Below are 26,895 nucleotides of genomic sequence, written 5' to 3'. Positions count from 1 at the left end.
CATGAGGCACAGAGCTCAGGGAAACATCTCTTAATAATCACCTATTAAAACTGCCCAAGGTCGGAAAGTTTCCTTCGTTTGATAAGGTATGAATAATCCTTATTTAAGCCAAGCGCTATCTGCTCGCAGGGTACTCTGCTACTTGCTAGCAGCCTGCATCTCAGCAGCGCATACATCCTCGCCCCAAGGTCACCTCACTTTGTGGCAGCAGGAACCAGAATGACGTCACACAGGCTTTTTCTGGCATTCATACTTAGCCGTTGCGCTTTCGCGCACTTGAAATTTTTCACTTTCATTTAATCACAAAAAATAGATATCGTCATTTAAAAATCTGTAAGTGGGAAATGCGTACTCCAGGAGTAATAATCTTTCGATTTAGGCAATAAAAAAATTATAGGAAATCACCCTATTATAGAAGAATTGCAGGATAGCTTCAGAGAAATTTGCATAATATATAAGCGAATAAATTACCTCCAAATATATAAAAAAAGAACATTCGCTTTTTTCGGTGTCATGCGGCAAGTTACAATCGAGGGTGATAACTTCCCAAATACATTAAGTCCTCGATATATGCACAAGATACATCCTGAGACCTAGCCTAAGTTGATAAACCTACGTAAGGGATCAAGAAATTCTGTCACCCTGCCAAATGCAACACTGCATTACACTTGTGAGTTAACATACAATAGGGCGGTTTCCTTTCTTTTTTAATTGCCTAAATAGAAAGATTATTACTCCTGGAGTATGTATTTCATGCTTTTAGATTGTTAAATGACAATATCTATTTTTCCCGACTTAATGAAAAGTGAAAATTTTCAAGCGTGTGAAAATGTGACGGTTAAGTATGAATGCTGGGAAAAGTCCGTGTGACGTCATTCTGGTTCCAGCTGCCATGGTGTGAGGCCACCTTGATGCGAGGCTATGAGCATCGATACAAACATTGGAGTTATTCCTTTTCATGAACATTTGGCAGTTACTTGTTCTTCTTTGCTGCCTCTGTGTACAGGCAACACACCACAACTCTCTAGGTACAACTTTACAAGGAAGGAGAGCCCTAACCATGCTAAGGAGAAGTAGATTCAGGGTAAGCTGAAAACAATTCATCCAAGGCTATTAGTGTCAGCTGATCTGTTGCCCATGTTTCCAGATATAAATAGCAATCATCTAAGTTCTTGATCATAATGGAAAGGCATGCAGGAAGTTCATGGTGACTCAGGATTTCCACAGGATCAGCTTCTCCATCACGGCCAACATTTCGATGGATGACTCGTGCATCAAAACATCGGCCTTCATGGACAACCTGACCAGGTGGAAACCCCGAGTAACCTTCCACAATTCAATACACATACCAGGAAAGCCATACCATTCCATTATAAGTTTTCCTGGATATGAGACAATTACTTATATGTACCACTTATTTTTTATCAGAGTGCGACCCGGGTTTCAATGAATTATCATCATCATGTATCATATCATATAATCATTATATTTGTGCCTGAAGATGATGATAATTCATTGAAACTGGGTCATGCTCTGATAAAAAATAAGTGGTATAAGTAATTGTCTCGTATCCAGGAAAACTTGAGGATGCTATGCTACGTATATGTATCTTCATCCCAATTGTGTACCAAACAGCAACTAAATAGTATAATGCCACATATGAGTCATTGAATGAGCATCAGCCCATTCCAGGAGTGAACTTATTTCTAAAGGCAGAGAATGTAACTAAGAATGACGTAATTGTGAGTAGTGGCATACAGTCACTATCTCACGAATGGCTTAAATGCAGTGTAAATAGAAATCATCAAAAGATTTCTAACACAAAGATTGACAAAAGATTTACCTCCTTTAGTAGAATTCTGCCTTCAAAAATCTTACAACTTAATTCCAAATAACAAAGCAAAAACAATATGAAAGAATAGTAAACATATACACTATGACAAAAGACCAATAATCACTTACCCTTAGTAAGTACACAATGATGCGAGTGAAATATATGTAGCACACAATCATAATGTAAAAATGCCTGAAAAGTTTCAGTTTCCTCAAATTAATAGCAGCTTTCCCATCAGTCTGTGAAGCTTCTTGTAAATGCCTTATTGACCTAAAGGATCAGAATCATTCATCATGAGAGAGAGATTCACAACTATACATTCAGTTTCAGAGACTTGAATAAATTCTATTTACCAAACAACAGGGAAAAGGATGGCTCCACAACAAATGAGATCGACCAAAATGAATATGTCCCTCCATCTCCTGTACTCCAAGTCACCTTCTTCCGATTCTTCAATTATAATTTCAGCAACATTGGCAAGAACCTGATGGTAAAGAAGTGTTTCATAAGTGTTCACTTGGTTCAAATTGTTACGCATGAATAGACAGCTAGCTATTTTCTTTACTTTTCTCTCTTAGCTCTTTACTTTTATAGCCACATCAACAGTTTGAGGTAAAGATTGAGCCTGGAGCAATGTATTCCTTAATGCCTTAATGGTACTTGAGAAGCCTTCTGGCAGTGATCGGTCCGGCACAGTGACAAGAGGGCATTCTCTTCATTCACAACATGCTCCACCGACAGTCCACTGATTATTTTTAATAGCAAATAATGAATTCCCACGGAGACTAAATAATTATGCTCAGTAATTTTTCCTCCTAATTCCCCATTTAAAGTATATTTTAATAATGTTCGGCCATGACCAATGAATACCAAAAAAATAAATACAGTAGAAGCCCAGTTTTACGAGTGTTCGTAATCCCTTGGAAATTACTCGCAAAACTGAGTGCTTGTTGTATCCAAAGGTGTTGAATAAACTGACCAAAGCCCCATAATCTTCGTATTCACAGTATTTCTTTTGTTTCCGTGATATTTAAAAAAGTAAAACAGCATAAGAGTCATTATCAGGCACAATCTAGTTGAGTATCAACACATTTAAAGAAAGAAATGGGGGATTTTCAATTTTATAAAGCATTACTTACCCGGTGATTTTATTTCCGTTCTTGTATTTTTTGATCGCCATAGAAACATGTAAAAACAGTGCAACTAGTCTCAATCAATATGTTTGGTATGAGGTGGACGTTTGTGGATAAGTCAATCAATTCTGCTCTAACTTTGAGAAAATCCATGTTGAAATGAAAAATTGGTAACTTTAGTAATTTTTCACAGGAAATTATTAATTGGTACGACGCGTTTCGACGCTGAGGTGTCGAAACATGGGAATACTTGAGAATGACGCCTCAGCGTTGATACACGTTGTACCAATAAATAATTTCCAGTGAAAAGTTACCAAGGTTTCATTTCATTTGTGGATAATTTTGCGAATACATCATTCCGACAACATCGGTTTTGTCGAGTTTTCCAATGTTTAACCAGTATGTCAGTTGGAAAATTGGCCAAAAGGTTCACTGAAATACGGCATGATTCGGTGGTTGAAGGTATTTCTCCCCATTGGAAATGAAGTCAACTTTTGTCTTTAACATCGCACCATTTATGGACAGTCCTGCAGACCTTTGTTAACAAAACCACTTCAATAGTGCTGATTCCACATGTGAACAACTTAAATGACGAGACATCAAACCGCCTCTCGATATCAGTCTTAAAAGTCCAACTACTTTCGCACTCGTCTATAATTTTAATTTTGATATTAAGACCCAAATATGTATTTGCGTTTCCTTCATCCAGGATTTATTTCTGGGAGGGGAGGGACAAGCAGGCTGTATCCAGGATTTTACTCTGGCGGGGTACAAGGATACCTCGTAATACAAAACGAACGCAATGATAATGGGATCGTATTAAATACCTTGCATATTTTTTCAGGTTTGGGGGGTGCACATGAGATTGGGGGTGCACGGCTTTCTTCCCCCGTGCCCCCCCCCCCCAGATCTGCATATGGTTTCCCGGACATAATGCACTCGCACAAACCACCTGACACTACTCCGCCCCTCCAAGCGAGTATGCTCCACCCCGAGTACATCCGAAAAGTCCAGACCCCTCCAAAATATAAAAACACAATTATTTTCCTTCATAAAAGAAAACAAAATATTGAAAAATAATGAATTTAGAAAATATTTCTTGAACAAATGAAGTTTCCTCGAGTATTAAAAGAGTTGAAATTACTTTAAAACCCACTACTTACAAGGAGAGGTCGCCAAAGTGATGTTCGGGATCTGAATGACGATGTTATTTCCTGAAACAATATAGGTAAGGTAGAAAAAGTGTCACGGCTTTCTTCCACATAGGCCCGGGTTCGAAAGATATTCGCATGTAAAGATTCCGCGCACTACGAGTTCCTTCGACTACTCTCCCTTGTACAGCATGCGGCGTAGCCTAGTGGGTTAAGGCGCGAGGACGAGACATTTGATGTATACGTTCGGGGTTCGAGTCCTAGTGGGGTCAAATTTTTTTCTTCCTTATTATGTTTTAAAATCACTGCTATAATTCATTCCTATTCTTTTATGTCAGTTACTTGGCTATCTTTTATTTTTATATTAGTTTACGAATTTTAAATAGTATTCCGAATGGTTTCCATTTCCACCCGCTCTATGTCTTTGGCGGGTAAGCTATATCGCCTGAGTGAGGTGTTGGATCTAATTGCTCTACGCACCTTCTTCCTTTCCTGTGTCTCTCCGGTCCTAGAATACTGCTGCCAAATCTGGTCTATGGCCCCACCTTCTTTATGAAAGCTCCCAGAAAGCCCTTTGAATTTTTTTCCTTTCTATTGTCCGCTACCGCCACTTGCCATTTCGTAACTTCTCCCTCAATAAGATTAGATCCTCTCTTGGCAATGCTACCTTAGCTGATCGCCGTATCCTCAATGACCGGAGACTTTTCTTGAATATCATTAAATGCAAATACAGATCATCTGACCTTCTTTCTTTTTTCCTCTTCGCGTTCCTTCGTGCACGACGAGGTCGAGTGGCCTATTTCATATTTTCACCCCCCGCCTTTCTGTCTCCAAACGTTCTTTTCTATTCAGACTTCCTCCTTCCATTAACTCCTATGCCGAATGTGTTCCAAATTTGATCATTTTTTTCATACCTCATACATCTTACTCCATCACTATCGTAATTTGTCCCCTATTCCTCACAACACCCGATAAAATTTACTATTCTTTGTTATTTATTTGTAAATACTGTTGAAAATATTTTGTTCATTAATGGTTACGATGCTTTATATTATTAAATTGTTTCTCCTGTTATTGTTTATCCTCTGTAATTGGCCTCGTGCTGTTTTTGGACTGGATTAAATAAATAAATATATAATTACCACGCGAACTTGAGGACGCATATAACTACACGTGAATTTCCAGGTAATGTGCTCATCCTCGACCAAGACATTGTTCCCTCAGCCTCTTCATATATTTATGATCTCAACTTATTCTTCTCACCAAATAGACACAACCGGGTATCCGCATATTCAGTCACCAACCCTAGCCAGGTACCTCCCCTACCCATTATCGCCCGTCAAGTGCAATGACCCTGCGTCCCAACTGCCTGCTCAAGCCGTTCTGGAAGTCTTCTTTGTCTATCTTTCGCACACTTCTTCACACAGTTGGGCCCCTGATACCTCATTGAGGGATTAGCAAGGGTCAACTGCGGAGGGAAGGTTGTCGGGGCGGAACTCTTTGAATGGCGCAAGAAGGTATGACATAAAGGGGACAGGGTTGATGGAAGGACATTCTGTAGTTAGGGGCGATAAGATTTGTTTAGAAGACAGTGGGCGGGCAGTGGAGAAATCGTAATGGAGGGAAAACCCAGTGGAAATGGCGTTATGAGTAAAGGAATGTTGAAGCGGAAAAATCCCGTTTTGAACCTTTTTTCAGTGCTGGGAAGGGTTATTCTATTCATACGGCAATGCATGCTAGTTGTTATTGGCCGTCTTTTCCGCCAGTTCCAATCCAGCTTTTGATCATTGAGGTTGAAGTGAAGCGTAGTTCAAGTATCCTGCAGTAAGTGTAATGCGTTATTTAGTTTCACCTAATTAAAGCATCGTGGCGTGAGTTTTCGGAATCCAAATGGAGGATACTCGAGAATGTTGTCCGTCGTCCAGTAGCGCCTCTTCATTGTCAGAGAATGAGAATGACACCCTACTATCGGTTTTGCCATCAACTCAAATGAAAGAAGACATCTCCGGTGCTGTGCGTTGCTTTGAAGGTAAATGAAGTAGTGATTTTGATAGAATTTCTCAAATTTTGTGGTGATTTTTGTATTCTTGGTACATCTGCGGCAATAATCAATGCGATTTCTTGTCAATTTCAGACAACTTAAGGTCTATGCAACTCATCGGGGATTTATCCAGCTCTTTCATTTCTCAACGATCTCAATTAATTGGAGAAGAAGCTGTAGGGAGGTTCCTTGAAATGCTAGATGAATATGAATTTGTTGAAACTGATGAGCTTTTTATGGATGGAGAAGATGAAGGCAAAGCGGAAGATATTCGTTTTGCCAATGAACAAACGCCAGGAGTTTCCGGCATGGCCATGGCCATCACGTCATCTGAAGCCTCTGAAGCATCACAATCGGAGGGAAGCGAATATGAGCCGAGTCCGAAGAAAGTGAAGTACAAGGAGGTACCTCTGGGGGTTAAATTCAAAGTCATGAACTTGGCTAGGGAGCACCTCAACTGGAGCCTTGCCACCTTACAAAATCAAGGCTCGGTGTTTTTGAAACACAAAGGTATGCTTCAAAAATGGAAGAAAGACATAGAAAGTGGAGGCACACGCCTCGAAAAACTGCGAATGATTGATGAATGGGTGAGCGAATGCTTCGTTGAAGCGAGGCAGAGGTGTGAAGCAGTGTCGACGAGGACATTGCAGGAGTGGGCACTCTCGGCGGCCAATCAGCATATTTCTCCGACTTTTTCCTTTACAGCAAGTGCTACGTGGGTGAAATCTTTTAAAAAGAAATTCAGAATTGTGCAGAGAAAAATAACGAAATATGAATCAAAAAAGGAGCATTATTCACTGGAGGATGTATTAAAATCTGCGGAGATTTTTCAAATACAGACTAAAAATTTGATGAAAAAATATAATAGTGATTTCGTTATTAACACTGATCAAACAGGGTGCTCATATAGAGTAGATATAAAGAGAACGCTAGCCTCAAAAGGGCAAAGAGTTCCGCCCCGACAACCTTCCCTCCGCAGTTGACCCTTGCTAATCCCTCAATGAGGTATCAGGGGCCCAACTGTGTGAAGAAGTGTGCGAAAGATAGACAAAGAAGACTTCCAGAACGGCTTGAGCAGGCAGTTGGGACGCAGGGTCATTGCACTTGACGGGCGATAATGGGTAGGGGAGGTACCTGGCTAGGGTTGGTGACTGAATATGCGGATACCCGGTTGTGTCTATTTGGTGAGAAGAATAAGTTGAGATCATAAATATATGAAGAGGCTGAGGGAACAATGTCTTGGTCGAGGATGAGCACATTACCTGGAAATTCACGTGTAGTTATATGCGTCCTCAAGTTCGCGTGGTAATTATATATTTATTTATTTAATCCAGTCCAAAAACAGCACGAGGCCAATTACAGAGGATAAACAATAACAGGAGAAACAATTTAATAATATAAAGCATCGTAACCATTAATGAACAAAATATTTTCAACAGTATTTACAAATAAATAACAAAGAATAGTAAATTTTATCGGGTGTTGTGAGGAATAGGGGACAAATTACGATAGTGATGGAGTAAGATGTATGAGGTATGAAAAAAATGATCAAATTTGGAACACATTCGGCATAGGAGTTAATGGAAGGAGGAAGTCTGAATAGAAAAGAACGTTTGGAGACAGAAAGGCGGGGGGTGAAAATATGAAATAGGCCACTCGACCTCGTCGTGCACGAAGGAACGCGAAGAGGAAAAAAGAAAGAAGGTCAGATGATCTGTATTTGCATTTAATGATATTCAAGAAAAGTCTCCGGTCATTGAGGATACGGCGATCAGCTAAGGTAGCATTGCCAAGAGAGGATCTAATCTTATTGAGGGAGAAGTTACGAAATGGCAAGTGGCGGTAGCGGACAATAGAAAGGAAAAAAATTCAAAGGGCTTTCTGGGAGCTTTCATAAAGAAGGTGGGGCCATAGACCAGATTTGGCAGCAGTATTCTAGGACCGGAGAGACACAGGAAAGGAAGAAGGTGCGTAGAGCAATTAGATCCAACACCTCACTCAGGCGATATAGCTTACCCGCCAAAGACATAGAGCGGGTGGAAATGGAAACCATTCGGAATACTATTTAAAATTCGTAAACTAATATAAAAATAAAAGATAGCCAAGTAACTGACATAAAAGAATAGGAATGAATTATAGCAGTGATTTTAAAACATAATAAGGAAGAAAAAAATTTGACCCCACTAGGACTCGAACCCCGAACGTATACATCAAATGTCTCGTCCTCGCGCCTTAACCCACTAGGCTACGCCGCATGCTGTACGAGGGAGAGTAGTCGAAGGAACTCGTAGTGCGCGGAATCTTTACATGCGAATATCTTTCGAACCCGGGCCTATGTGGAAGAAAGCCGTGACACTTTTTCTACCTTACCTATATTGTTTCAGGAAATAACATCGTCATTCAGATCCCGAACATCACTTTGGCGACCTCTCCTTGTTAGTATGTATCCTGTTTTTCAAAAATTTTCTTCCCTGGTTGTGGACCCCCCTCTGCCCATCCCCCCTCCCCCCAAACGAAATTCCTGGCTATGCCACTGGGATGATAGAAGTTTTACAATCTTCAATCGCTCTCTTCTGCTGAATGCTGAGGCCCCATAAATCAGCCCTCTGCCTTGGATCGTGCTCAAAGGATCGGTGCATTGAGTTCACCCCTGTATACAGTCCGGCTACCGAGAATTTTTCAATGACAGGCAGGAGGGCCTAGTTCAAGGTAGGGGATAAGGTTGCCAGGTAAGAAAGGAAAATGCCCACCTTACTTGTAAACAAAATGCTTCCGTGAAGAAAGGAGCCAGAGGGGACGATGACCTTGAAGGAACCAAAGGAACAATCCCTTGTTTTAATGAGTCGAAGAAAGGGCTTGTTTTGGATTTTCACGCTTGTTTCTTTGATTCATATGCATGTAACAACTGTTGTATGACTAGGTGAGGGTGTGAGGTGTATTTTGGGGGCAGTGATTGGCTGCAATGGCTGCAATCCGTGCTGGCTAAAGGGTTCTCCGCCCCTCTTATTTGGCTGTCATTGGACAACTCACGCTGGCTTGACTGTAGTATGAGGGTTTTCTGGAGAGCGATTACCATTATATAAAAATTTTACTTAATGTACAAAATCTTCAGTTCATCTGAAAAAAATAACCCTGGGCGGTTTATATGCCTACAATAAAAGCACCGCATGGGAATGGATTAGCAATGATGCATATGGTACATTGCAAAATTAGGAACAGAATATTATTCTTGACATAGGAGTCTTATATAGGAGCTTTTAATCATTGCCAAGAGATTCAAAGAATCTGGTGTAGGAAATAGCTTTGTTTTTAATTGTGCTCGCATAGTACATAGCCCATGAGGGTAACCCATATCTAAGCCATTAGTTTAAAAAAATTTAAGGGCTTGCGCGGAAGTGCATCACAGCTTTACTGATATGATGTGAAACTTTGAATCACACAGAATTTTGGAGAGTACGAATAAGAGATATTGTAGAATCACTAATATTGGTCGCTAAGAAGAGGATTTCCACTATCAGCACAGTAATTCTGCTTTTACAAAGTTTTTTACAGTTGATTAATTGGTGCTGCTGAGTCCTTCTTCGCTAACCTAAGGTTTATTTTTATTTTACCATCTTGGTAACAATTCTGGTTTTCCTATATGGCAATAGCTAAGTTGTCTTGATCGAACTACATTCCGATTCATATGAAATATCGATATATGCATCGCCGGATAGCGTGCAATGCAGGTAACATTGCTCTAGCTTTCCTTAAGTCAGAAGTCAATGTAAGGGTGCCAATCTAACAACAACAATGTTGCGCTTTCAACTTGCATACCTCACACTGGAAAAGATTGAGGGGGTTTCACTACAATGTAAGTTCCAATTAAGATGTAGTTTATTATTATAGTGATGAAGCCAGTGAAAGAATATGGGGGGGAACTATGTCCCTCTCCCGCTGTTATCTTCCTCCCATTCCCCTCCCATTGATAGCTGGGCGTAACAAAAGAAGAACGAAAAATGGGAGCGCACGGAGTGTACTCCAGGCTGTAAATCACATAAATGCATTGGGCGTAACTGGCTTTAGATTTTGTAGATCTGACAAACATCTTCTATTTTTTATTTAATAAACAGATAATAAAAAGCATAACTGTTAATGCTTGCTCAGCGGTGCATTGCCCTCGAGAAATATCTCTCATAATACTAAGCATGCACTGTGGAAGGAACTTTTTGACCTCGCTAAATCCGATTTTTTAAATACAATTAAAACATAGGCCATTTGGCGGTACAAAGACTATCACTTGCAAAAATGTGATTCTCGTAAAATGCCTTTCTCGTAAAACCAGGCTTCCACTGTACCCTAAAATAAAGAAAAAATGTCTCAGATTCAAACGTTCATTCATCTTATTCAATGCCATTTTACCTGGAGTGGTATAACTATCATGAATATCTTCTTATCTTTCTCTGATAAAATGTACTTAATGAAGGTCCATCCAGTTCCAATGAGTACGATTGTTATGAAAAGGACAGCACCTTTACACCTGAAAAGAGCCATTCAAACATCTGACTACACACCAATTTTACATACATTAAAATTAAAAGTAGTACATACATCATCCAAAATAAAAAAGGACAAGAGATCTAAAATTACTTACAGGTGAGTAACATAATACAATACTGCCCAAGCTGCAACATGCTCTCCGTTGGTTTGAATAAAATGAAAGTTAATTCCATGAAACAATAGGGAAAATGACTTCAAGTACACCAACACTCCCATCAGATAATGGATTTTGAAAACTTGATTCCTGGAAATATATGACTCAATTAGCAGAGCCCTGGGTAAATAAAAAGAATCAATTGTGCCTCAACATACTTGCTCTTTCTAAGGATGAACACCCAAAAACATCCAGAAAGGAAAAACAGTATTGCCATCATAAAATAAAGAGCTGGCAAAGGCATTTCCCCAGCTGAGAGGTAGTTACCACTGTTTTTCTCCTCAATTTCAATCTGAAAATTAAATCATTAGACTAATGTGAAGACTGGCAGAAAACCTGGATTAAAATATGGAGCCAAAACACAAACGCATTTGTAAAGCAAATGAGGAACGACTAGAGAAAGACATTACTCACCAAGAAATCAAGATTTACTTCCTCACTACCGTAGTTGGGGCAGCTATGGAAGTACAAATTATAGAGGCCTTCTTCCTCCTTGGCTGCAACATACATGACAAACTAAAAGACAAAAATTTTCAAACTTCAATCATTATCCATTAATGAAGTGCTTCACATCATAAATTTGGCATGAGAATGTTATATATAAAAATGAATCGCAAAATGTGTTGGTAAGCGCATAACTCAACAACGCCTGGACCAATTTGGCCAATGCTTTTTTTTAAATGTTCGTTGAAGTCCAAGGATGGTTCTTACGGCGAGAAAAAATTGAATAATTGCCGGGAAAACCCTAAAAACAGCCCTTTTCTTTTTCACATACAAACGTTTTCTAACTAAAACGTAGAATCAATTTGAGCTTTATTGCTATTATATTAAGTTCATATTAAATTACAAGCACTCACTGTTATCTAAGAAATATAGGCGTGTAATGTAACATTTTAATTACTAAATATATTCAAAATATTAACTAAATTGAAATTACATTTTTAAAATTTAATTCGAGCTGATTGTAAGCCCAGCCGTGGCCCAGCTCGAGTTGACACTTCACTACCGTGTTTGTAAACAAATCTCCAAGCAACTGTTGACAAACGGTAATGTCCGTGTTCCTGTCGAGGAATCGAGTAGTTTTAACTCATTTCCTTGGAATGATTGCAAATTAGTTTCAGTGAGCTCATCAACAAAGAGTTCCAGAATATGATTGATCACCAAAAGAATCAAAGATGGTTGATTTAGCGAGCAAGAACGAAGATGTGGATGACTAAAACGAGGTAAATTCAAATAGTTCGTACTCTGCATGGATTCGATCTTTTAAATGTGTAACAAACAAAGACGAAATCACCAACTATCTATCTGAATATTTTAAGTCCTTGGACGTACCTGGCTTACCAAGGCACGATTTACAGAAAAATGTAGTTTCTGTGCTCATGATCTTTCGAAGCCTAAACCAACCATAACTATCCAACGGAACGTGTTTGGTCATTAAAAAAATTGGTGATGAATGTGATTCACGCAACTTTACTCAAAGGAAAATTCAAAGGTTAGGAAGTCCTCATTCCGTAGATTCCATGATCTCAACTCATATGCCCTTTTGAGCTTAAACTTATTCAATTTACAATTCGTGTTGCATTCGTGATAACGATTAAAAAATCGCATGGTCATTTTTTCAGTTTTTGGGTTGTTTGTGCTCATGTGCTAATGAAAACCCATGATTTTCTCATGGTCAATTTAGCGTGCTATGTTCACGAGTCGATAACCAATCCTCTGTATTTCTTCCTTCGCATCAAGTGCGTAGCTAGGATAGGGGGTTTTTGGTGCAGCTAATACCACGGGTCTGTAGGGTATAGAAAACTCGCTAAGGTAAGCGGGAAGTGTGGGGGCACTTCCCCCAGACATTTTTTAAGATAAATGGTTCAAAATAGTGGGTTTTGTGGCTGTGTGAATAGTTAAATATGTTTTGTTTGTTAGTCATCCGTCCCCCTAATATTAATAACATAATCTTTCATAAAAAAATTCTCTAAGCTCTTGGGGGGGGGGGGTTTATCCCCCAAAACCTCCCCTCGCTGCGTCACTGCTTTGCTTCGCTATATTTATTTAGCTTCATCCGCTTCATCTTGCGCCTGATAACAAAACAAAAACTGTTGTTTCTCAGAAGGTGCTTGACGCAAGACATTAAACCCGAATGTGTAGGGCTCACCGTGGTGCGTTTACGCATGCAGTACGTTTACGCATACAGTACGTTTACGCATGCAGTACGTTTACGCATGCAGTACGTTTACGCATGCAGTACGTTTACGCATGCAGTACGTTTACGCAGTGCATTTTTTCCAAACAGAGATACTAAAACTGGCGCGCCGCGAATGCTGCTTCATAGGGGCTTTTCTTGCACGATTTTGAGCATCAGTCAAGCGTCGGTCTGGGGTCGTGTCAACCTGCCCCCTGAATGGGCCAAGTGTATGCAACAGACTTGGACCTAAAAACATTTTTTTACAGCTAATAACGCAAATAGCCAACAACTGAATGCGTATAATTTTTATTTCATGAACTGCTTTATTAAACCACAATGCCCAAAATTTCTTAAGCTAAAACGTAAGAAAATTTGTTGAAAAAAATCCGCGTAAACGTGCTCCGATTCACCCTATGTAGATTCGATAAAGAAAATGTCTTTCTGACAAGCAATTTTGGTTCTCATTTACGTAGTTTTATTGAATTTGTATCCTTATTTTATTATAATAAATTAAACATGATTAAAAACGATGCAGCCGCTCTTGATTTATAAATGGTGTAAGTAAACTGTAAGTTCATTGATTGTTAGGCGGTACGAAGTTCGCCGGGTCAGCTAGTCAGTAATAAAAATGAAATTGAAAAATTGAAATGTGTACTCATTTAAAGTTACAAAATGTATGCATGCAGTTGTATTTACAAAACAAACGAACAATGAAATTCTAAGGAAAATGTTTTTTGGACAGTAATATCAATAAAAGGATGCAAATACATACTTATATTCACCAAAACAAATCAACTGTACCATTCCAAGAGAAATGATTCTAGTTCATGATCAAACATCTTCCACAAAAATATTTTCAGTTAAAAATTAAACAGCTACTTTGATTAAACATGCTTATGAATTGATTTCTATCTTTCCATCATCCAACCCAATTTTCAGGTCTTGCCAGTTGATTTAATGTCAATAAATTAGACTGAATGTCAGGTACGTACAAAACATCACTCAGCCTTAAGTCCATTCCACAAGTCTGACGTCATTCTTAACAATGGAGATCCCTTTCCCTTTATTGACACTGACCCTCCATCTGCCACATCGACTGTACCAGAATATGCACTGAATTTGTTCAAAATTTCCAAACATGGGATCTTATGATTAACACCTTTTTCTTAATTTTCTTTTTTTTATGCCATTTTTTATATCCTATACATCTTTCAACTTCTATTCAACGCTTTCATCTAATCCCTGTCTCCCCAATAACGGTCTTTTTTTCCATGAACTTCGCCTAAAAATACATGCACATGTTAGAGATGGGTCGAATAGCAGATTGCTGGAACTCGAATATCGAATTCGAAGATTAAATCATTGCTCGAATATTCGAATATCTCGAATTTATGCAGCAGGAAAGACAAGATTTTGGGGAGTAATTTTAATTTCCTTTAAAGGATTCGAACAGGAATTTAGCTGATTAATGGAATATTTTAATTTTAAGGAAACAATTGTAGATAGAGTTGATTAAACTAACATCTCTTTCAAATATGTATTCTAAGGGGACACACCACCTCGCAACAAATGATTGCATGCCGTCTCAGCATTTACACTACTACGATGGATTTCTGTCTGATGTATACACTCATATCTACCAAACGCCATTTCAGCGGCATGCCCATCTGATACTCGGCTTCATCCAACTTCTTATTTACAACAGATAGCTCGCTTTACCCCCACTCCTGCTGTCAAGTGCTAGCGGACAATCTGAGGCGTTTTGCAAAATACAGTGCAACCTCGATATAACGACACCCCACGGTGCACTAATAAACACTCGCTATAGCGAATTGTCGCTTTACCGGAGGAGGAGCAAATAATAGCCAATATACCTGTTGCGGACAGATATACAGGAACAGGAGTGGTGCGGCGACAGATAAACATCTATCCGATAAACGTAAGCATAAATCCAGACGAAAGGCGATGTTTTTTGCATCACTAAATTTCCTTACTCGAACAACGACTAACTATTCAAACCATTTATAAGCGCCGCACTGAATAAAAATCATGGAAAGCATTGTTTCGTCAATCATTATGCTAATGCACAACCGACGAAGTCATTTTTCTATGCATTTAATTAGTTCATTTACGTGATCATTCTATTATTTTGGTATTTTCCACTGAAAATTCAAAAATTAACTGACAAAACAGTATCGCGGTTATTTAATGCCTCAAAGGTTTCCATTGGTGTATGTTTATTGTTTCTGTACGTTAACCGGCAGTGAAGTGAAATAACGCATTACATTTGTTTCTACCGGTGGAAGGTTGTATAACGTTCCCGCCTTGGAAGACTTTTTCTATCAGATAATGTAATATCTTCATCATCTAAGGTAAAAAGTTTGCTAAGCTTGAAAAATGACGTGATTAAAATTACCGTTGTTGATAAAAAGTTTCTTTTTGAGTGTTACGCTCCCGACGTATTTGAAATGATACACCGAGTTTACCACGGCACTGCAAACCAGAGTTAGTTGTTCTGTGAGTTCTTCCAGCGGCCACCAGGGGATGTTCGGCTACCTACGTAACAAAAGAGAGCGCCAGTACGACTCCGACCAATGACCCGAATAGTTCACCCTTGTACATCCGCAACGGAGAATAAATACGTCCATCCGGACAATTCACGCTGAGTATCATTGCTTCGTACATCCTACATCATCGCTAAGGCGCACTACCTACCTTTAGAGGCATCATTGCAAGTAATACCTCATACTGCAAGGGTTTTGTCGGGGAGTTGTATATAAAAAAAAAGTTCCGTTTCGTCTATGTTATATGACGCGGGGAATACTTCTAAAGATACTTATGATCGGAGTCCTCTCTTCCACGACTTCAGGTTTACACCGCAGGCATCACCAGGGGAGTTGTGAGGGGAGAAAACGTTTTGGTGCTTCGCATTAGTATAATCAACCTTCCGCACTCTTAAAATTCTCGATTCACAATCTATCCCTAAAATACTCCGCTTCAGGCTTGGACGTAGCCCCTTTCTCAGAAGTTCCCGCAGATTTGAATGGGCAAAACCACCCGAACAAAGCTCCTTATAACTCTTCATCGTCTGCATTCCTTGGGCGCTTTTGTTTTTTTTTTAATTTTGCAGAGCGAATAGGAAGATAAATTTAATTTCGACACTCATATTACTCCTTTATTTTTATTTTCTCGCTTAGACGTGTTTGGTGTTTTTTTGGCCATGGTGACTGCCATCAAATGCTTTCTATTCACGCAACTCACGGACGTGCGGGTATGCTGCCGACTGCTTTCTGCCGCCCGAGGAACAAAAGAAGATTAAGCATTCGCGAATGCTAATGCCACAATATTTTCACCAAAATTAACTACTTATTTATCGAACGACAGTTTACCACATAAATTTGAGACTGAGCACTCCATTAACTTCATTTCTAACAGATCGCTAGCAATTACAGAGGTTAAGGAGTCTTGATGAAAGTCTTCCGGCGGTGAAACCCTCGCTATGGCGAGAGCCAACACCAAAAGGGTCTCGTAAAAACGAATTTTTTAACACGCTTATTGTAGGGTCAATTGACGGTGCATCGGCTATCTCTCGTTATAGCGGGAGTGTCGCTATAGCCCGTACTCGCTGTAACGAGGTTCCACTGTACACGTGCTTCTCCATCAGATTTTCTTCAATTATTTTCAGTCCATCTTTGGAAGTTCTCACGAGATAAGAAGATGAATTCGAATTGCTATCAGGGAGAAACCAAATATCCTGAGAAAATATCTCTTTGTCTGTGACTGTAACAATAGAGATGTATAGCACAACTCATAAATTGTAACTTGATATATGTTTTCGGAAAAAAATACTGCATCAACTTCCGAGAAGCTCTGCTGCTCATATCGAGTCTCGCCAGAATGCAAAACCTCCATCGTACTTTGGCATTTATTTCCTCGCGTAAAATTCTTAAATAAAGTCAGAAATGCGTCACGTTTGGTCTTATTCTTTTTTTAAATTACGTGCACATTACTAATATTTCAATCCAATAAAGGTGTAATATCAATTTCCGAAAGTCATTGTTAGACACCTTTTGGGCTAATAGGTGATTCATGCAGCAGTTGACCTCCAGAAACTGGGAACTTTGAAGCAGGTAGGCTGAAAAACGTCAGTGGGTGAGAAAAGGGGGGGCGTGAAACACGTTTCCATTGTTCTCGTGTAACTTGATATTTTTTCGAAGCTAGGATCTTCGTAATATGATCCCTGCGCGAGCGGGAACCTTTTTTTTTTATTTCAGAGAAGAGGAAAGCCTCAGAGGGGGGCTAGTGCTGAATGGGGCATAGCGAATCTTGGGAAATGCACCATTGTAACTATCCCACGGTACTCATGCAGCAGTTGACCTCCAGAAATAGGGAATGTCGAAGCAGGCAGACAGAAAAAGGTCAGTGGGGGAGAAAGAGGGAAGGGTGAAACACGATTCTATTACTCTCCTGTCACTTGATATTTTCTTTTGGAGCTTCTCATTTATGGTCTTCATAATACGAACCCGACGCGAGCTGGGACCTTTTCACCTTTTGTTTGATTTCGGAGAGGAGTAAAGCATCGGAGGCCGAGGGCTGATGGATGGAGGGGGTAGCGGATTTTGGGAATTGTGCTACGTAGTTACTATCCCACGGCACAGAGGTTCTACTTGTGGGGAAAACCGGGGATTTTCTGATTTTTTCACCCAATCATTTTCGGTTCCCCACGTCGAACTCTTTTCACCGCTCTAATCAGCAAATTTGATGTAGTTCATCAACTTGCATATAACCGCGCTGCATGCACTGAAAGACTAGAGTTCTTTACAATTTTCCGAGTCAACTACCAACAACAGTGTGCGACAGTTTACGGTGCGATATTCAAAGTATTTGAGAGTGTACCTTTAGCATATTAATTCGAGACCTCGAATATCGAATACTTTCTAGTATTCAAGGTATTCGAGTAATCAAGGGATTCGAGTATTCACGGATACTATTAGCACATCTCTAGCATATACAGTAGAATCCTGATTTAAGGTTTTTCAGCAGGGACACAATTTAAAACACTAAATGCGGAAAAACACTAAATGAGGACCTGCCATTTTTTCAGTTTTGAGGGTCTGTAATGATTGGAATCATTCTCGGCAGCTATTAATAAAATTTGGCTGGACCTTGAATAACGATTAGCTAAACTCTGTTAAGTGAAAAGTTTTAATCGTCAATAGAACTGGATTTCATCTGAAAAATTGTCAGTGCCGCCAGAGTTTGGCAATTTCGTCCGAGTTATGATGTCGCAGTCAACCACCAAGGGATTCCTGCTGGATTTTCGTATTTTTCCGCGCTCATCTATTTTACCGTGATTATACGGTGATTTTTTTCCAGCATGAGTGATTTATTTAGAGTCATGGACCGTGATAGTTTGTCAAAACTCTGATTTACATTCGCTTTTGACATAAAATAGCACCAGATAAATATCTTTGAATCGGCAGCGATATCAACCAGCCGCATGTCGGTATATGGGCTCCGGGATATCTAAATTACGATGTAAAATAATGTTATTCCGTTAGGAAAGAATGCTTTCACTCACGATCATGACAGGGGAAACACTTCCTCGGTTTTTCGCTGTTCCTCCGTGGAAACTGACCTTGGAATGGATTATAAAAAGAATCTTCTGAACTGCGCAAATGATATTGGGCCTCTTTTGAAAAGAGAAAGTAGCAGACTGGAAAAATATTGGGCTAACAATGGACTACCCGTAGAGAGTAGAGTTGAAAGGGGCATAAGCCGTCAATTGAAAACATTACGTTGTTATTATTATCATTGTAGCGGCCCTCGGAGTATAACTCGTGTCATCAGTCGTCACGTATCATCGAAGTTCACGAAGTGAAGGATAAGGTAGTTAGAGGTTATTAAGGGATGAATTTGCTCCATTAGATCGGATCTGATACAAAAAGTGTCTGGTGTTTGGATCAGAAGGGGAGCAAAACATTACGAGAAGAAAAATCACCTAGCTTGCGAGTTGAAGGTCCCAGCACTGCATTCGCGGAAGAAAGCAGTTGAAGAAGCATTCCCCGGTAGATTCTATTGACTCTTGGTAAACTTTCATGAGACTCTTCTTGTTGATGAGCAGAAATTCGAAGATTTGGATAATCATTTGCATGAGCCGTCATGAAAAAATGTTAAATCGGGCAAAAAAATCTTGTGCGGGAAAAATTTTTACGACCATAAATGCAGAAAACGCAAAATGCGGAAACACTAAATATGGATAATTTTTACATTGCCCTAATAGGGAATGAATCGGGACCCTAAAAAATAAACGCTTAATGCAGAAAAATGTTAAATGCGAAAACGTTAAATCCGGATCCAACTGTATACATATTAGGGATGGAATGATTCAGGATTTTTTTCCAACCCAGATCCGATCCTTGATTTTCAGAGCCGGATCTTCGGATATTTTTGGATCCAAATGCATTTTCAAATTCCTGCTGTAAAACGAAGTAATTATTCAAGTTTCTCTGAGTACATACAATCAAAGGAATGCTTTTTAGATTAACATACAGGTTTTAATATTTTTACTGATTTAAAATCATTTTTATAAGCTTTCAAATTATTTTTTTTAAATGATAAAATCTTTATAAGCTCATAGGGTCTAATCTGTTATGCTTGCATTTGGAAATGAAAAAAGGTTTCAATCTTCAGATAAATCATTGACTTATTTTTATGAGAACTTTTAAACAAAATTTAGATGGGAGATTTTGCTATTAAAAAGGTAAACGAAATACCGCACATTTCTCTCCATGCATCAAATTAGGGAAGGGTCAAGGACATGTGCTATGTCCTAGTCATAACAAGACATTCAGAACATTTTGCTCTATAGTGGCTTATCCTGAGAAGCAAAAGTAACAGAAGTTAATGCTAAACAGCTTAAACACAGCTAAACCTGGACAACACAGTATCCCATAAAAAGTATAAAACCTTAGTTCCATGTACTTCATAAGTAGCCATGCATGCTCTTGGGGTAAAACTTTTACTCACACTGGTGTTATAGTAATATTCACTCCCCCTTTGCTCCACTGTAATAGGAAGCGGCATGAAGGCACAATTTCCATGGCTGCCATTGGGTGGTGTGCGGGCAGGGCGATCTGATAGGTCATGAAAAATGCATTATCAGCTTTATACATTTGTACACAGTAAAAGGCCATGACAAGATTAAACACAGCCTTCAAGATATATCTTAATGATTCTTGGCCAGATAGTGAGTCTTGATGAGCTGTTGAGCCATAACCAAAATATTTAGTCCAAATTCATGATAATTTTAAATTTATATACAAATACGTGATTTTCCAACTTTTTCAAATATTTTCTCTGTTCATGAAAATTAAACCGAATTTAACAATAGGACATCACCTGTGGAATTAAGGGATATTTTTAGACTTTACTTTGTTAATTTATAATACTGAAGAATGCTTTGAAATTTTCAAAAAATTGTTTTGCCAAGTAAATTCTCTGGCAAACCAACCAAAATACATTGATATTATGCACTCTTGCATAAGTGAAAGAAATTTCAGCCAAATCAAAGTAGTACGTACACCATAGTTTTAAAAAAGTCAAAAAAGAGCCAAAATCCCACACCATTATGCACAAAAAATTGAGTCACAATGGAATACACAGTAAAACCCACAGATGGTTGCTCACCATGTCCATGCACCCATCCATACTGAAAACTAAGGTGTGTGGAATGTCAGATGCTAACTTGATTAGCATTTGCCTCATGACTTTCGATTAGAATTGGTTTTTGAAAGAAATACACAACATAGTAATGATAGCAGGGTTTAGTGTTCTCATGTGATTTGAGATAAATTCTTTTGATTGACAATTAAGTTTTTCTTTCTTAGCTACCAAAATTCTATCAGCTTAATTTGGTAGAGTAGAACACCTATTTAGGCTAATCAATGTGGTAATTTTTCAGCAGGAGTAAAGGAGGTGATAATGACCAGGAAAGATCTGATCAGACAGGATCATTTGAGTCAGAAAAGAAACGGAAAGGCCGTTTTACACGGGGCAAGTTTTTTTTACTCGCATCCACGCATTCTCGCATGTGTTCTAGCAATTCTCCGCTTTACACGACGCAATTTTGATTGTGCCTTCGCATGTACGTCAGATTGCGCAATTCCGTATACCGTGTAAAACGGCCTTAAGAGAATGTAGGTGTGTAACTGGGGGGTGAAGGGACGGAAAGAGGTGAGACCCTCGCCTTGAGCAAGAGTTACATGGGGAAGGGCGCAAAAGGGCTGAGGATCTCTTGATAGGTCATTTTTTGCAATGATGAGACAGGCTATGGGGCCACGTGACACAAGTGAGGAGAAAGAACAGAAAGATCTGCAGGTAAAACATTACCGCAATATTTTTTCTGAGAACTTATAAGCGCGATTGACACTACAGGGTATCAGCAAGCCTAGAATATTAATGGTTCTGCAGGACATTTGGAATGAATTTTTGCCAGAGTACTGCGCACAAAATTGTGTGAATGCCACTGCTATTTCTTGGAATCAGCTAATGGCTCACCAATGATTCAGATATTGAAAATGTTGGCATAGCAGGAGGTGTGGGCGTGGTCGGAAGTTTACATTGAGCGTGCCACATGCCCCAAATTACTTCAAATCTATCAGAGGAGATTTGTGAAAAATGTGCGGCATATGAATGATAATTGCTTACTTTCCTCCTTGGAATGCAATTGCCTACTTTTTCAATTACACATTTGAGCTCCACACGTCATGAAAAGGATTTCTGCCTGCATCTATCATCTACATGCACTCATTTTGGAGCAGTGAGAATAAAAATTTTGTTTAAAACATGTTTATACAAATGCGATTTTTCCAAATGAGAGCACTCTATTCTTATCAGAATTTCATCTTTTCTTTTGAAAATCCACAAGAGAAATAGCCAGTTGCTTCAGGTGCAAGAGCCTTGCAGTGGTTTTATATCACACACATATGTTAATCCCTTTTCACATTAACATCTTAAACCTTTCCGAATGGCCTGGGTATGAAACAATAATAACATGTAATAATGTCTGTAATGATCACAGGTTCCCCCAATCACAATCATTTTAATATATTTGGACAAAACATTTAAAGCAGTCGCATGAGAGGAGTGAGAGTCCACTCAGCATTTTGCTCCAATGGGCAAAGGGCAATCCCCGCCACAAAGCCAGAAGGGTATCTCCATGCAGATTTGTCAAAGATTGTTTATGAAGTTAATGCCAAGTAGTTTTTCCAAAATATTCACTTTTTCCACAATAACAAGATTAGCTGCAACTACTCATTTAAATTTTAAAATATTAGAAAATTTGGAGTTAAAATTCACAACCGGATATTAATTACAGTAATGTAGTTAAAGTGGGATAACCTGCAATCGGAGGATTTCATGATTGCCGATAAGTTTCAGTAAATATATAGTCGTGAAAATGACATAGAATTTGCGACAGGTGTACATTGAAAAATATGGAGGGGCAAAACATTGGCGTGCTGATCGGATTGTAAAAATGTTGGGTCATTTTCCCTCCATTAACAGGTGGTCTCATCAAGATTATGTACTTTCATTACTTATCTTCCTTGGCAATTTTTTTTATGAAGAACTTTTTCAAATGTTTTGCATCTTTTTTAATTTGTCTTTCATCATTAATTTTATGAATTTGATTGGGTTTTTCTTTTCACTTGGCCCTTCACTTAACAATGCATCATTTCCATTGATGCCAACACACATACTGAAAAGTTATCAGTGTTGCCTACATCCAGGTTACTGATCTATTCACTGGAAATATCGTTAAGTCGGAATATGTCTGGTCCCAAGCATTCCGGATTATCAATCTTCCACTGCACTTCTATAAAAACTAAAATAACTAGAGATTTTTTCACCGCCAGAGCATGAAATTTGCGATTTTAACACAGATTTCCCTCAATTTTATTTACCACTTTTCTGGGTGCCTGCTTGGAAGGGAGCAACAGTAAGCCAACATTTAATTCTTCTCACCATGAGAAGGAAATGAAAACATTTCTCTTTCGCTGTCACCATTTCTTTACTCCACCCACCTCGACCATCACAAAGCATATTTGCACAAGGCATACCCCTTTCATGTTCAGAGCGTGAGCAAGATAAATTCTTTGAGCTAATGCTTTAGGATTCACATTCTTTCCACAATGCGTCAACCAGACTTGGTGTGGCGAGCCAACATAGCAGCTCACCAATAAATTCATATCACCATTAGGAGCACATGAAATTGAATGGCTATTTTCAGCAAAGCTACATGATAGAAATGGAAATGTTATATGAAAATATGATGAAAAGACATCCAAATTCACAAATTCCAAAATATTAACATGATGCGATTGAATCACATACAAAAATAAGTAAGCTGCAAGGAAAGTCCACACAAGCAAGCAGTAGCCAGTAGCAGAACTTTGGAGACTGAAGTGGTTCCAATTAACACACTTAAAAATTAACAGCTGTTTGACCACACTAATCAACTGTGACTTCATCAAAGAGCAATAATTTCATTTATTTTTCAGAAGGCTTAAAATAAATGCAATAAAGTGAATTTATTCAATTAAAATGAAATTAATAAAAAAACTAAACCAGAAAGCTAAAAGAACTTTTCAAGAAGAAAAATTTTCTTTACATACCGTATTTCTACGAATATAGTCCCCCCCCCCCCCCTAATTTTGAGGCCTCAGTTTCGGGAAAAGTTAAAAAAATACATTTGAATATAGTCCCCCCCCTCTACTTTTACCACAGGCGTTTTTGGAAAAAAGGGGTGACTATATTCAGACATATACGGTAATTGTCTTCTGAACTTTCAGGCCCAAGGGAATAAAATGTCAGCACCAAAGGGTTAAAAATGTCTTCATTAGTACATTGTCACGGAAACCATGATGCCCTCAAACAGAAAATGAGAAAATTGGTGAAAGGAAGAGATCCCACTCACCTACATCCCGTTTCCTCCTCTGATGAAACAAAGAAGTGTCACTCAGCTGTGACACCACCGAGTCTCTCTTCGCACGCAATACAGGAATATATGAGGCATCACGATAAATGTGACTCATCTGGAGGTCACGACTACATTTCACTTGCAACCTGTCAATGAAAAGCACCATTATTTTAATTTTTCTCAATAACTTAAATGAGGTTTCTACTGACATATCTTAAACAACTAGCAGCAAACTGTGACAAAAAACTTATTCATAACTTAACTTGCTAATGTTAATTTTTTTAAACATTTACAGCAAAGTAAATAGAAGTCTCTTCCAAATATATATATATACAGAGCGACCTGGATAAAACGAGACCGCACGATGCTCAAATAAACACTCCCTGTAGCGAATTGTCCCTTTACCAAAGGTGGAGCAAATAATAGCCAACATACCTATTGTGAACAATTACATAGAGGAACATGACCTTCCACTCAAACTAGGACATGCATTGACCTGACCATCGACCAATCAGAGCCCACCTGAACCCAATGCGACGGTATACAGGACAGACAAATCTTGGCTTAAAATCCATTCACCCTGAAGACGATGGCAGACTTAGCCCTTTTAAACGTCGGTGCTGAAAAACCCTTGGACCCGGCTGGAAACCCGAAAACTCTTACTCCAGTCTGTTCGATCCTTAGATCCTTCAATATCATGCCAGGCTATGCCAGTCATTCCTGCTTTCAGGTAAATCGAATATTCCCACGTAGCACTCCAATGTATGCTACCATTTCATCACACGTAACATCTACTCAGTCTTTGTCAGCCTTTCCTGTGGAATGTTGACGATGTTCTGCATATTTGTTTGTGCTTTTGACAATGTTTTAAAAAAAATCTTCGCCCCATAGCATATATTTTGGGAAGGAAAGTTCATTGTCACACATCGCCAAATTATAAATAGGCCTTCTCTCTTCTTTGAACTCAGATGGTTCTTCAAAAATCAGGGTGTCCTCCAAGAGTAATGCACCTGAATATAACCTTTTAAATCAATTCTCTTCCTCCAGCCAAGATATTGACTGCTCAATTGTTTGTGACTGTATGACCTATGGTAGATACACAAAAATTTCAAAATATTTCCATATTAGTGACATAAGTCAGGAAAAAAAACAGGGAGAGGAGGATTTTGATGTGTTGCATAAAATTAGGCCAGTTCCTGATGTAATGGAAACTTTTCATCAAAAGTATAAACCAGGTAGGGAATTAAGTGTTCACGAGGCGATGGTTGCTTTTAAAGGCTGTCATTACACAAAATAATACATCCAAGGAAAGCCAACGAAGTGGGGATTTAAAGTTTGGGTTTTAGCAAGCTCCCATGGCTACGTTCTCCAGGGAAATGTGAACCTAGGGAAAAAAGATAAAAGAAATCGTGAAATGTTTCTTGGGACGGAAGTTGTAATGAAATTCATGAAAAACTATTTACAGAAAAATCATCGTGTGTACTTCAATAGCTTTTTTTTTTAAGTGTGACACTCATGAAATTACTACTTATGAATAACACATACGCATGCACTACTACATAATCATCTCATACAGAATGGCCTACGGAACTTAGACTACAAAGAGGAGAGGGTATAAATTTACAGAGCGGAAAAGTTACTGCAATGGTTCGGACATGATAATCGGGATATTTGTATCCTTCAACACCAATTGCGATCCCAATAACAAAGTCTATGTGCAAAGAAAAACAGGAAAAGGGAACAAACAAACTATGGTTTCCTGTCCACATTCAGTTGCATTGTACACCAAATACATGGGTGGTGTTGACCAAGCTGACCAAAGAAGGTGCTACTGTGACTGAGCTAGCAAAACAAAAAAGTGGTGGAAATATTTATTTGACTTCGTCGTAAACACAGCTATAGTTAACAGTTTTATACTGTACAAAGAAACCAATTCACCCTTAAATACAAGGCATGGAGTAACACAGAAGAATTTTTGTTTAGCACTTTACAAGCAATGATAGGGAAATTCTCCTTCCGTAGGTTAATAGGACATAAAAGAATCCTTCCAATGAGTACAATTTCACAGAGACAGCAACACTCTCTTGTAAATATCATGGGGAGAAAAATAGCGTGCGCCTATTGCAGCTCAAAGAAAAGAAAAACTCCTACTGTTTGGAGCATAGAAACGTCATGAAAATGCATCACATGAGATTTACCTCTTCACAAATCAGGATGTTATCTTCAATATCACCAAGAAAATGGAGTTGAAGTAGGGAATTGAATTCAATATAAGGTAATGCAAACTTTTAATTAATTAATATACTCTTAAAACGTATACAAATTTTAAAATAAAACACTTAAATATATTTCAAGTTATTGTAAGTTAATTGAAGTAACCTGCGTAAGTTTCTCATCAAGGAGAAAAATAGGTCTACCACAGGGGCAAATGGGTATTTAAACTTCGTGCATGACGGGAAAATGTTTACGGCCGGTTTCAGGTGGTTTAGGAAGAGGGTTAAGATATTCCACTAGGATCGGAGTCCTTCCTTCCACGACTTCGGGTTTACACCGCAGGCATCACCTCCAATTATAAAGGGAGATATGTATCGCTTTCGTGCTTTGAATTACCTAGTATAACCAACCTTACGAACTCTCAAAGTTCTCGATTCTCTATCTATTCCTGAAATACTCCGCTTTAGCCATAACCATAGCCCCTGCAGATTGAAGTGGGAAAAACCATCCAAACAAAGCTCCTTCTAACTCCTCATGATCTGCATTCCTCGGGCACTTTTGTTTTTTTTTAATTGTGAAAAGCAAAAAGGAAGATAAGTTAACTATGCCACTCTCGTATTGCTCCATTATTTTCATTTCCTTGCTTGAGCGTTTTTTGCGTTTGTTGGC

The 26,895-nt window shown here is 38.8% G+C and overlaps 1 protein-coding gene across 1 annotated transcript in view; it reads right to left on the bottom strand.

Moving 5' to 3' along the window:
- The window catches only part of LOC124159600 (protein GPR107), a 52,802-nt gene that overhangs the window by 10,420 nt on the left and 15,487 nt on the right, over positions 1-26,895 (bottom strand). Inside the window, exons 4-11 of the mRNA XM_046535525.1 lie at positions 24,010-24,158; positions 20,061-20,167; positions 11,267-11,368; positions 11,011-11,144; positions 10,793-10,942; positions 10,561-10,678; positions 2,188-2,318; positions 1,963-2,104 (exon numbers count right to left, since the gene is read on the bottom strand). Of these exons, the coding sequence (XP_046391481.1) occupies positions 1,963-2,104; positions 2,188-2,318; positions 10,561-10,678; positions 10,793-10,942; positions 11,011-11,144; positions 11,267-11,368; positions 20,061-20,167; positions 24,010-24,158 (1,033 nt within the window). The remainder of the gene's footprint in view (positions 1-1,962; positions 2,105-2,187; positions 2,319-10,560; positions 10,679-10,792; positions 10,943-11,010; positions 11,145-11,266; positions 11,369-20,060; positions 20,168-24,009; positions 24,159-26,895) is intronic.

This window comes from Ischnura elegans, chromosome 5, assembly GCF_921293095.1.
Source record: "Ischnura elegans chromosome 5, ioIscEleg1.1, whole genome shotgun sequence".
NCBI lineage: Eukaryota > Metazoa > Arthropoda > Insecta > Odonata > Coenagrionidae > Ischnura > Ischnura elegans.
This window is presented reverse-complemented; position numbering and strand designations above follow the sequence as displayed.